General features: G+C 44.8%; 1 protein-coding gene and 1 long non-coding RNA gene across 6 annotated transcripts in view; both read left to right on the top strand.

Moving 5' to 3' along the window:
* LOC130540691 (uncharacterized) overlaps positions 1–10,642 on the top strand; it is a 44,828-nt gene extending 34,186 nt beyond the window's left edge. The window contains exons 1-4 of one of the 5 annotated variants that reach the window (XR_010108870.1): positions 2,108–3,943; positions 6,735–6,799; positions 7,751–7,844; positions 8,333–8,691. Coding sequence is in view for 2 of the 5 variants with exons in the window: in XM_063593216.1 (XP_063449286.1) it covers positions 6,735–6,831; positions 8,333–8,373; positions 9,171–9,247 (215 nt within the window). In the remaining 3 variants the exon portion in view is untranslated. Of the gene's footprint in view, positions 1–2,107; positions 3,944–6,734; positions 6,832–7,750; positions 7,845–8,332; positions 8,698–9,170 lie in introns of those variants that run through there. The other 4 variants (XM_063593216.1, XR_008954683.2, XR_008954684.2 and 1 more) reach the window with 4 other exon arrangements.
* A 1,786-nt stretch (positions 10,643–12,428) lies between these two features.
* The window catches only part of LOC117975240 (uncharacterized), a 184,028-nt gene continuing 183,573 nt past the window's right edge, over positions 12,429–12,883 (top strand). The window contains exon 1 of the long non-coding RNA XR_004665496.2: positions 12,429–12,566. This is a non-coding gene — a long non-coding RNA (uncharacterized LOC117975240). The remainder of the gene's footprint in view (positions 12,567–12,883) is intronic.

Raw genomic sequence — 12,883 nt, 5'->3', positions numbered from 1 at the left:
GCCCTGATCTAGGCATTGACTCCTCATCAATATGGTAATTTAATTTGTTTGTTAAAAAGGTAAAATACAAGTCATCCAGGATAACTTGGGGAAGCCAGTTTCTTGTATGGACTGGCTTACAAAAACTAGAGAGATAGAACAATCATGTTGCTTTTTTCTTGTGGAATGACCTCTGCTATGGACTGAACTGTGTCCCCCAAAATTCGTATGTTGAAGCCCTAACATCCAATCTGGATGAGGTTGGAGTAAGGAAGTAATTAAGGTTAAAGTAGGTGGTAGTCTGATAGGATCCTTATAAGGAGAGATAGCAGAACGCTCACTATTTCTCTCTGCCACGTGAAGACACTGTGAGAAGGTGGTTGTCTGCAAGCTGGGAAGAAAGCCCTGGAACTAATCAGCAGGCACTTTGCTCTTGGGCTTCCAGTCTCCAGAATAGTGAGAAAATAAAATTTAAGCCATCCAGCCTACTGTATTTTATGGCAGTACCAGAAGATTAACGCAACTACCTTAAGGAAATTAAGACTGTTTAAAAATGGCCATAACACTTGTTGATGTATTAATGGGTGCTTCTTAAGAGTTGAAACAGTGTCAGCTCAGGAGCTTAACTGTCACTCCTGCCATCTTTTTCATGGTATTATATTACTGTTATATTATGTTTAACTTATGGTACAGAAAAAAACAGATGTAAGTATCATTTCTATCAGAACTAATTATATAAAGGCCGCTGTTACACGTATGACATAGCCAATACATATCCAAAGTGGAAGACACAGTATTATCCCTGGAAACAAATAATTTAGTTGGGAAGAGAAGACATATGCTCACAATAAATACTGACGCATAAGTGAAAATGCATTATGCACTGCTAAAAGTGCTTTATACAGTTTTAACTATTGTCAGAGTTTAGAAAAAGAAGAGATAAATGAGTTTGAAATAATCACAAATAGGTAATTAATCTTAACTATTAATTGCTAACTATACATCAAGCATGAGTTAAGTACTTTGCATCTACTGAGTCATATGAGGTTAAGAAGTTTGCCCACTGGCACAAAACTAACAAGGGGTGAGTTAGGATTTGAACTCAGGCTCCAGAGGCTGTGCTCAGATGAACTATTTCCTTCCCGATCCTTCAACCAGCTGCAGGCTGTTTGCAAGTTTCCCTTTGAATTGATGGCTGGTAAAAGTCACAGGCTCTGTCATGTCCTTGTCTTGTGTCCCCTAGTAGACAGTCCTGTTAAGTACCCAAAGCAGGCCTCATCATTGTTTTAATTAGTAATGTTTCAGGAAATGTCTGTGGAATAAAACCTATAAAGAGGAACTCAAGAAAAAAAATAGAAGATTTATTATCCCACAAGCCTTAGAAATCTCCAACCCGAAGTCTCAATAAGAACAGTTTACACAAGAGCCTTGGAGGAAACTGGGAGAATCGCTTGAACCCAGGAGGTTGCGGTGAGCCGAAATCGCGCCATTGCACTCCAGCCTGGGAAACAAGAGTGAAACACCATCTCGAAAAACAAACAAACAACAAAAAATCTATATCCCTTATTCCCCAAAGCTAATCAAGCACTACTTCCTCTGTGCCAGGTCTTAACTACTTGTTGAGGATGTGGAAATGTAGATGGCATGATTTCTGGTCAGCTCATGTGGTGGAGAAGACAGACCCACAAATCAAATGCTGTGTGTAATGCATTGCAGTGTCTACATGTGTACTTTGCATATGGAAAGTCAGCCTGGGAGGGAAGAACGTCAATCCTTTCTCTGGAAAAGCACATGTCTGAGCTGGTTTTGAAGGATAAGAAATGACTGGGAGGTGTGTGAGTGTCTGTTGGAGGTGGATAGATAAACTCCACGTGCAAGAGTATGAGGGCAAAAAGATTAGTATCAAGCAAAAGCAAATTACTTTTCATGGAGAACAGAGTTACAACAGTACCCGTATCTGGCATCTGTGGTTCTTCCTGTCCAGCATCCACACTTCTCTCTGAAAAACATCCTGATTGTCCCTTAGGCCTCACCCCTTTCTTATTTTCAGTCTCTGTGGTCTGGGTGGGATGAACCCCACCCCAATCCTAGTTCCAAGACTAGTCATAATGCTGGCAGTCATGACCTCACAACATTCTATGCACCTGGAGCCTGGATACAGTGATGCCATCAGGTGTGGTATGTGATCACAGGCAACTCAGGAACAGCTCTCCAGCCCCAGGACTTCTGCTGGAACCGCTGGGAGTTGGAAGCTTTCTTCCCACTGAGGGGCAAACCTTCTAGGTATCTGAAGATGTTGAAGACCATTTCCTGGAACAGCAGAGGTAAATGCCCAGAGGATGAGAACACATAGCCATTAGGAGAGCCTGAAAGTTCAGTGTGACTGAAAGATGAAGTTCAAGAGAAGGGACAAACTGCAAAACACAAGCTGGAGAGTTTTAGGTAAGAGTCATATCACAAAAAGCCATTAAGCATTTTAAAATGCTTAGCCTTTATCCAAAGACTAATGGAAAGGCACTGACATGACCTAATCATGAATGAGAAGATTTGATTAAATATATCTCTCTACAATGATGGAGAATGGACCAAAAGCAGGCGGGGACAAGGACAGTAAACTCTGCTAGGGACTGCTAGAATGACCCTGAAAGAATAGCCCTGAAGATAGAAAGAAGTAGATAGTTGCCAAAGATACCTGTGGAATACAAAAGTACCAGTGCCCACCAGATCAAACTACACATGGATCTGAATCTCAGAAAAGGGCTCCGAGCTAGGGAAAGAGATTTAGAAGCCTTCAGCAGAGAGATGATGTTTTAAGCCTTAGGAGTGAATGAAATTACCCAGAGAACATGCATGATGAGAAGAGAACCTGGAACAGCAGGGGCCAAGATTTAGGATCTGTCAGACAACGAGGAGCCCAAGACTGAGACCTGTTAATCCAAAATGCACCATTTTGTAAGCTCCCTGCCAATATGCAGACCTTGGTCAAAGTGAAACATTCCATGAGGGTTCGGGCCATGAGAACCTGCCTGCCCAACCGCCTGACTTTAACACATTCTGCTGAGAAAAAGTCCAAGGAACATCATTATTACATTCTGTGGGAACAAGGCCCCAACTGCCTCATCGTGGGAACGTCTTATCAACATCTTCCCTGGCAGCACGCCATACTGCCCAGACCCCTCCCCGCCATACCTACAAGTATCCCAGCCTGTAAGCAGTGGTGGGCACTGGCATTAAGCTGGTCCTCCGCCTCGGCAGGTTTACCTGGACATAAATACCTGCATTTGCTGTTGAGCTGCCGTCTCGCTCTATGTGTGTCTTTAACCCTCACCTTCCCTTGGAAACCTAACAAGAAGCAGGAGCTAGGAAGGTAGGAGGAAGACAGAAGCCCATGGTGTTAAAAACAGCCACAGGAATTGTGTAGAAGAGTGATTCTCAAAGTGAGGTCCACAAACTCTCGGGGCTCCCATGACCCTTGCAGGAGGTCCACACGAGCCAAAATATCTCTATATGGATACTAAGGTGTTATTTGTTGATTTCGTTCTCATGAGCACATGAATGCAGAAGGGAGATTTCCGGAGGCTACCGGAAAGGTGATATTGCAACAAACCGGAGAAACAACATCATGAAATTTCTCCATTTTAATTTCTAATAAATATCAATGTTTACAAGCAAAATGGTGTTTTTGGTGGGGTGGTTTTCAACAATGTAAGGATAAACAGATCCTGTGATCAAAGAGTGAGAAGCACAGCCGTAGAGAGCTTTACAAAGGGCATCAGTATTAATGTCAAATGTTATTGAGGCCTCGAGGGAACTAACCAGTCAGAAGCAACCATCGAATTTAGCAATGGACTTCACTCACTTGGTGAAAGCTGTTGCGTGTCATGGTGGCAGAGACACAGCACAGTGGCTGAGAGTGAGCAGGAGCTGTGGAAGTTGAATAATGCCTGAAGGGACCATTCTTTCTGTGAGTATCCAAACCAACTCATGGTAGCATGAACCCATTTCGTCTTCTACTACCCTTGGTAAAAAACGAATGGCTATCACTGAGGGCATTAACTGGATATTTCCTGCACCACTGGGCGCTGAGTGCCACAAGGTCTTTAGTTCTATTTAGCCACCCCTTTTCCAAAGCCCAATACCTGAAGCATCTCAGCGAAATGCCATTAAGATGTTTGCCACACAGGTAGTCATGGCAACGGTATGTTAGCCTGTGCTCTGTTTTCAGCCTTTTGTTGTTAACAGGTCAACAAGGAGGGCAGGGGGTCTCTTCTGCACAATCTTAAATGGGATTTGTCGAGCCAAAGTCCAAAACACAAGGAAACAGCTTAGTGATCCTGATTTGCTTAAGGAAATTAACATTCTCTATATCGCCCTTTGGACTTAATCTTTGACTAGGTCAAGGGTGGTTATGTGTGCAGAAAAGGATGTAGGAGGCCTGAGACTGCTGTCCTTAGAAAGATTTGCTTATAAGGTTGTCCTTTGACTGCTCTCTGGAAACTTGGATTTTGTGAGGGTTTCCAGCATTCACTAACTAAGAAGAGTGGTACACTGTGATAAAACTCTTCGCACAAAGAACAGTCTATGCTGAACACTTGCTTTCTTCCTTAGAGTTTTGGATTTGGGTACATGATAGGCAGAAAGTACCTAGGCAACCAGACCTCAGCAAAGACCTCGGGTGCTGCTTTTCTAATGAGCTTCCCTGATCTACATTTCACAATGCTGTTACCATAGGATGCAAAAGCTGAGTCACCCACCCTTGGATGACTGCAGTGGGAGGGGATTCCTGGAAGCTTGTGCTAGTGATCTATAGACTTTGCTCTGTGAGCCTGTTCTCTTTGCTGATTTTGCTTTACATCTTTTGTTACGATAATTCACAGCTGCAGGTAAGCCTGTGTGCTGAATCCCTTGAGTTCTTATAGAGAATAAGTGAATCTGGGGGTAGTTTTGAGGACCCTGCAACACAGTTTATCACTGAGTATAGGACAATGCAAGAAAGAGTGGCCTTCAGAATGTGTGCAGGAGCTACCAGAAGACTATTTCTTACACTCAATGGATTATGTAAGGATATAAGAACTGGGGATGTCAAAGCCCTGCTGCCACCATCAGTGAGGAACTCAGAGGTGCCAGGTGTCTTTTTCTGAAGCTGGGAGAGGAAAGCAGCACCATAGGAACCACTGTGAAAGGACATTCCTGTACCTAGACAGCTCCCATTACATGGGGCATGTGGAAAAACAGTCCATGGAGGCCTGTGAAGTCTCAAGTCTTAGGTTTTTAAAAAAGAAGCATCTACCTTAAGAGAGGGAAGGATAAACCATAGAAAGTCCAATCCTTATAAACAAGAGAAAAAGGGAAGAAGAAAAGTGATGAGCACATTCTGATTTTATAAAAATTGACCAACTACAGACGAGATAATGAAGACATCTATCTTTCTGGAATTCTTTTGTAAAGACTGAAATACCTAGTCAATAACTTTCCAGTGACAAAAGAGGTTACACCAGTAGTCCTTCCATTCAGTTCATACTTTTCATATGGATGAACATAATTTATAACTTCTCCATAAATTAGAACTTCTCCAATTTTGCCAGATATCCGGAATCCACTCAGTAACACCACTCTGAATTCCTTCCTGTACCTCAAAGACAGAAATGAAAGAACCTGGCTCATTAATTTGAAAAAATAACGAAACCTGTTCCTTTCCCTAGCTGAGTTTTCCATGAAAATCCTCAATAGAATCTGTCCTACACACTCTCCTACCCCAAAGGCTAAGACAAAACTAATAAGAGCTGTCTCTTTCAAGGACTCGGACAATCCTTATTACATTATTCTACTTCCTTATTGCAGATGACTACAACAATTTTTATGGTAGAAAACAGTTAAGTTTCCTCAGCTACAAAAAGAATGCATCTTATGGGACCATGCAGAGGCTATAAGTAGCTACTATCTAATCAATATAAATTTGAATTGGGTCAGCCACTTGTCACTCCTATATATGCATGTACACACACACACACACATGCACACATACAAAGTCAATTTTCATTATTGACATTCTGTATTTGCAAATTTGGCTCCTCACTAACCCTTATTTTTAACCCCCAAATCAATACCTGTGGAACATCTGAAGTCATTTTTGTACATGGGCAGAGCAGCAAAAAAATGTGAATCATCCAACCTGAGGTCAAAAAAGGCAGTGCCCTCACTTCCTGTCCAGCTCTGTAAGCAAGGGTCCTTCTGTGGTCTGCTCAGTTCCATGCTTTCCCTATTTTTGTTCATTTTGAGACTAACTTTGCTGTTTGTGTTAGATAAACTGTTTATTTTTGTGTTAACTTTGCTGTTTGTGTTAGATAAACTTTGCTCAGGCATGAGCTATGTAGAGCTGTCGGCTGTGAATTCAGTGTTAATGAATCAATAATCTATATTAAATAGAGTATCTTTATACAGAAGTACACATAAAATAAATTATATATTGATCAGTTGATGAAAACTTTGCAGACAAAGACTAAGAGAAACTTATCTCTGAAGTTTCCCTAGGAGCAATGCTTCAGTATGTGTTAATTCATTGGAATATAACTGCCAGGAGTAATAGAAATTGTATGTATTATATAAACATACACACATGTGTTTGTGTGTGTGTGTGTGTGTATGTTTGCATGTTTGTGTGCAGATAGATTGGCAAGGAGAATTAAAACCATAATTTTGAGAGAAAGAAATTAACAAAATTCAGAATGTTTTTTACTGACTTTTTTTTTTCACAGAGAGACTGTGGAATGGAATGACTCTCCAGAGCTGCAGATTGAAGGTGTATTTTCATCTGACTTTGGTGATTATGTTTCTAATCTCTCTTGGAATAAGGTATGTTTGGGGTGAGGATGAGCAGAGGTAGAACTGGCTAAACTACCCAGTCATACAGAGTTGCATCTTACCTAAAACTCAGCCATTGCCATTCCCCTCAGGGAATCTCTGACTTCAGTTTGAGTGTTCAGTGAAGCCTCATATAAAAAGGGCTCAATCTCTAATGTATACATGGAAGCAGAATGCACCTAGCATCAAATTATTCCTAAAAAGTCTCTTTAAACCAAAACCTCCCTTAAAGATGGTAAAGTTCTGTATTGCAATATATTTGGCACAGCTGGCTTTTCCTTCAGCATTGCAACAGATTGCTGCTGTTTCTGCTGAGCCCCAGTCGAAGATCTTGAGTTTAAAGTACCAAGTTGTAAAACAGTTAAACAACTACACACACACACACACACACACACACACACACACACGCAGAGCATCTTGTCTCTAAGGACAAGAATGAAAAGAGTCTCAAAGAAAGGGATCAACAGAGGGGCTCTGAGACTCACATGGCCTCTTGCTGGGCAGGGACACATTGAGTGGACAGATGAATTGAGGCATCTGTGTTTTCCCCATTGTACACACTGGTGTCTCCCACTCTGGGATGGATGCATACACACTGACTGTGAAAGCTAAATGTGCACAGTCCTAAATCAAGATCAGTTATGTGGAGGTGAGGATGATTATAAACTTCTCTATTTGTTGGCTATAAATATTTGAAGAAAAATATTAGAATGCCCCACATTTTAAGTAACCTGATGTGTGAGATGTCTTCTGGCCTGTCGAAAGGAAAGTCCATGATAACAATGACTGTGAAGGCAACATCAAGAAAGGACTCAACTTCCTGAGCATGTGCGACGTGACTGACGTGGACATATGTGCTTTCCATTTCACGTAAATCTCATCACAATGCTGTCCTGTTATCTATTACTAGCCCCATTTTACAGACAAGAAAAATGAGACACAGAAACAAGAAGCCACCCATCCCACAGCACACAGTGAGGGAGTGGTGAAGGCAGAATTTACAGGTGGGCTTTCTGGCCCCTGGGCCCATGCTTTTAATAACTACACTAAAACGAACATTGTGATAATGACATCATTTGAAGGAAGCATATGCTGATAATAAAGACAACAAAGGGGGAGAGTAAATAGAGTAAGGAATAAAAATAAAATTGTCAGACCCTCAACTTTGCTAAGAAACCTATATAAATGGAAAGCTTTGGGAAGCCTGCTGCCACATTTATTGCAGCTTTTATGGCCTGGAGAATGTTGCCTACTGCATTATTTTCTATGTAAATGATGCTTAACAGTTTGAGAGCTTTTCACCGTTTTGAAAATATAATTAAAACTGTGGACCCCATCCAGAGGGAAAAAATGCACACAACCACAACTTTTCAGAAAAAAAAAAAAAAGAGAGAAAATTGACTCCATAATGCTTATCAGCGAAACTGCAGAAGTCTCAGCCCACAGGGTAATTATTTCTGTTCTAAAACTGTTCATAATATTTTTCTTTCAGATCTCAATGGCGGGAACACCTTCATGGCCCCTTTATAGCTGGTATGTTTTCTTCTCATGGACAATGAGAAACATGTAATAAACTGTGTTTCCTTCTCGCTAGGAAACCCTGAGTTAAAGCTTTACTTCCCTCTCAGGAACCATCAAAGAGCCATAATCTGTACACCCTGGTGCAACATTTCCCCTGGATTTGATCCCCTTTCAATTGTTTTAGCCTTATTTTACATTTCTTAAATCTATTTCTCTATGTTGCCATGTGTATTATCAAATGCTATTTCAGATGCCAACCATGAGCTAAAGCATATGTTGGAATTATTAAGAGAAACAGAGGGATATACTTATGTAAAATAACACATATAAATGCAACGCTGATTTTTTTTCCTTAAGAAGTCTTTAACAATTGCTTCGGAGAAATCTGCTTTTCACTGAAGCTTCAGTATTTTCAGATCCTTTAATACCAGGTGTCAGACTTATTCACTGGAATGGATTATAGAAAGTTGCACCACTTTCTTCTGCCTCATTTATTCTCATTGTAAATATGAGAATTTTAAAAAGTCTTCCTAATTCTTGCTTTCTGATGGATTCTATACAAACAATTGAGGTGCTGTTCACTAAACTACTGGAAACACGGGGAAGTGAGCTAAGGAGATAGGAACTATGAAATGACCTGTTTTAAGAAAATATTATATGGGAAAATCAGATCTATGTCTCTAAGTCAAATGTATAATATATACATATATACATACACATATGCATATACATATGCATGTGTATATATATGTGTTTGTGACTTTTCTCCTCACCTCTATTAATCACATTCATCCTAATTCACATTAAAGATGATCATTTCCTGTTCTCTCCACCATGGCCACCTGGTCCAAGCCACCATCTTCATGCACCTGGATACCTGCCATAACCTCAGCTGACCTTTCCTGTGTCCATTCTTGTTCCTTTGGGCCCAGTCTCCTCACTCATAGCAGTAGAATGAGTCTATTAAAAAGTGAAACAATTTCTGTCACTTCCTGGCTCAAAAGTCTCCAATAGTTTCCCCATGGATCAGAATAAAATGTAGGTTCTAACCATGGGGTACCATGTAAGTTTAGGTTCACCTGTAAGTCACAGGAAAAAAAATTAAACATATATGTATATATCACACACACACACACATTAAACAAAATACAAGTTAACTTTTCTCTTGTGTTCATAAAGTCCAGAAGCCATCAGCCAAGGCTGGGGGGCAGTGTAGCTGCAGTGGATACCCAGGCTTCACTTCTCTTGCTATTCCACTGTGCAGTTTCCATTTCCAAGGAACACCTCATGGTCTAAAATGGCTGCTAGAGCTCCTGTCGTTACTAATGGTTCGTTTTCCAGCCATGACATAGGGACAAAGAAAGGTGACTTCCTCCACTGAAGTTCACTTCCTGAAATTTACAGGTGCCACCCCCTTTTACATACTAAATCTTAGAACCTAGCCGGGCGTGGTGGTGTGCACCTGTAATCCCAGCACTTTGGGAGGCCAAGGCGGGCGGATCACAAGGTCAGGAGATCGAGACCATCCTGGCTAACACGGTGAAACCCCGTCTCTACTAAAATACAAAAAATTAGCCAGACGTGGTGGCAGGCGTCTGTAGTCCCAGCTACTCGGAAGGATAAGGCAGGAGAATGGCATGAACCCGGGAGGCGGAGCTTGCAGTGAGGCGAGATAGCGCCACTAAACTCCAGCCTGAGCGACAGAGTGAGACTCCGTCTCAAAAAAAAAAAAATCTTAGGACCCAGTCACAGAGCCACACCCTGCTGCAGAAGAGGCTGCCAAAGGCAGTCCTTATTCTGGGTGATCAAGTGCGCAGGAAAACATCAGGAGTTTGCTCCTGAGGAAGAGACAGGAGAGTGGATACCGGGGCCAGGTCCAATCTGAGACACACGTGGCCTGCCTGGACCACATGGTCAGCTTCAGGACTCTGCCCACCTCCCTGATGCATCCCTGACCCCTTTCGCACCCTCACTCAGTTCCAGCCACATGGCCATCTCGCCATTGTTCTTCTTTCCAGGCACCCAGCTAATTCCAGCCTCCGGGCTTTTGCACACTAGTTGTTCCCTTGCCTGGACAGCTCCTCCCCAGGTATTCTCTGGCCTCTTCCCTCACTTCGCTCAAGTATCTGCTCCCAAGTAAACCTCCTTGGGGAAGCTTCTCTGCCCACTCCACCACCAATAGCCCCTGTCACTCTGTCTCCTCACCTAGTTTTATTCCGCACCCTCATACTGGAGATCTGTTTTGCAATTGAAATAAAAGGAATAAAAGAGAAGATATCTGCTACCCCCACCCTCACCTCTGCCTAACTGGAAGCCTTGAAAGAAAATGGCAGTATTTAAAAAACATGTTTTATAAGTTCCGTCTGGCTCCTGAAGGAACTTGCAGGCTCAAGGAGAGTGGATATCCCAGGAGTTCAGGCTGCACATGACTTTTGAAAAGCAAAAACTTTTTTTTATCACTGAAATTGGCAGTATGTCCTTCCTAGTGATTTTCCAGCTGAGCTGAAAGAGCTTTAGGCAGGAGGCAGCTGGAGAAAAAGTGCTTAGAAGATCTGTCTGTAAGCGGGCTAAGGTAGAGCTCTCCGCATTGAGAGCAGAGACCTAAGAAGACCCCGCACCTTACGGTAAGTTTAACCAACAGGCGGTCTCGCTACTGCGCTCAGAGCCCAGCCCTGCGGACACAGCTCAGGCGCGCGCGGGAAACAGGCAAATGACATTCTCCTAGCGCTCCTGCTCTCAGGCGCCCTGGAACCCTGGACAGAGGCGCAGCCGCCTTCCCAGCCTTAGGTGAGACTTGGCACGCCATCCACGCAACCACGCGTGCCAGTAACCGCGCAGAAGGGCGCGCGGATCGCTCTCCCCGGACCTGGAAGCCTCCCCCTCCGCTACTCATGTGGGTCGGCTTGATTCTACCTGGGCCCCACGTGGGCATGATGATAATGGCAGTGGTTAACAGCTGCTAAGCTTTTCGTATGCTTCAGGCGCTGTGCTATGTGCCTAATGTACCCACTAAATTCCCTCTGAGATGAAGTAATTCGCGCTGTAGAGATGGGGGAGTGGGGTGAAAGGCCTTCTGGAAAGCCCAGTTCTGTTCTACATTCTTGTACCGACTCGCCAGAGACCCCCCAGCCCCTCCTTGCAATCCTCAAACCACATCGGACCGGATCTCAGGTATCTGTTGAGATAATCGCACATTTCTGCCAACCTGGGGCCCCCTGCGAGCTTCGCTGTGAACACCTGCTCCCCCGTGGGCACAGCCTGGCTCTCAGGACCACAGGCTAGAAGGGAAACAGGTGCAGGGGGACTGGCTCCTCCCTGGGACCCTCCCAATCTTAGTTTAACTGAACTGGAGTGAGGAGGCATGGAGCTCCATTGTTGGGGAAAAAGGAGTGCAAAGAACCGGGCTCCCCCATCCTCCTAGTCCTGTCAAGTCCTAGGGAGGGGAAAAGCAAGGGACACGACCCCTCCACCACATCCCCCCTGGCGCCAGATCTGCACGTGGTCCGCGTGAGGTCCAGGTAGGCGATACAGTCCGCGGAGCCCCACAGTGCCCGCCTATCCAGCGCCGCCGCGGGATCCAAACCCCACGTTTACTGCGTCCCCTCACTCCGCACCCAGAGAGGCCACGCCACAGATGCCCTCTCCGCCCAGCCTCACCTGTGCCGGGGAAGGCGCCAAGCACCCGCCCCAGCGCGCCGCACCTGCCGCGGCCGCGTCCTCCCAGCTCATCGAGTCCCTCGCGCCCGTGGCCCTTTGTGCCAGGCGGGCTGCGTCCCCTCGGGTCGTCTCCACCGCGGCTCCAGCTCCCGCCACTGCCCGCGCTGGAGACCTGACAACTTTTCTGAACCGCCGTCTCCATCTCGCACCCTTCCCGGGCTCCAGGACCGTCCCCTGTGCGCCCTCATCTGCACCGTCGCCGCCCGGATCCGGAGCCGGAGACCGGCCTGGGCGCAGGAGGAGAGAGAGTGCGGGCGGCGGGGAGGGGAAATCTCTCCGGGACTGCTGCTGGCGGAGCCGGGGACGGAGAGGAGACGGGGCCGCACTTACCCAGAGCTGGAACTGCCTGTCCGCGTGGACCCGCTCCTCTGGCGCGGAAACTCCGTGTCTGCAGACTCCCTCAGCCCTGGAGACTTCTGCCGGGAACCCGGGACACCGAGAGGGGCCCAGCCCTTCCCCACCTCTCTCCTGACCGTTGCTCCAGACAGGTAGGGTCTGCGCTCCTCTTCCTCTCTAAATTGCGGGTCACATTTGCCGATGCCAGGGGAGCTCGTGCCTTCGGAAATTAAAAATCCTATCCAGTTGATTCGGAACCATCTTCCGGATACACTGAGAGGAAAAAGAGCAGCGTGCACGACCGTGTGAACAAGGGATACACAAGTGTTTGTATAAACGGACGTGTACCTGTGTTTATAAATGTGTAGGGGAAAACACTCAAACATGCGGAAACACACCAGAAACTCATCACTGAAGAAAGGGTAATCGCTCAGTTTACCCTTATTGCCTCATTGAGTTTTTAACACGA

Source organism: Pan paniscus, chromosome 10 (genome assembly GCF_029289425.2).
Source record: "Pan paniscus chromosome 10, NHGRI_mPanPan1-v2.0_pri, whole genome shotgun sequence".
Classification (NCBI taxonomy): Eukaryota; Metazoa; Chordata; class Mammalia; order Primates; family Hominidae; genus Pan; species Pan paniscus.
This window is presented reverse-complemented; position numbering and strand designations above follow the sequence as displayed.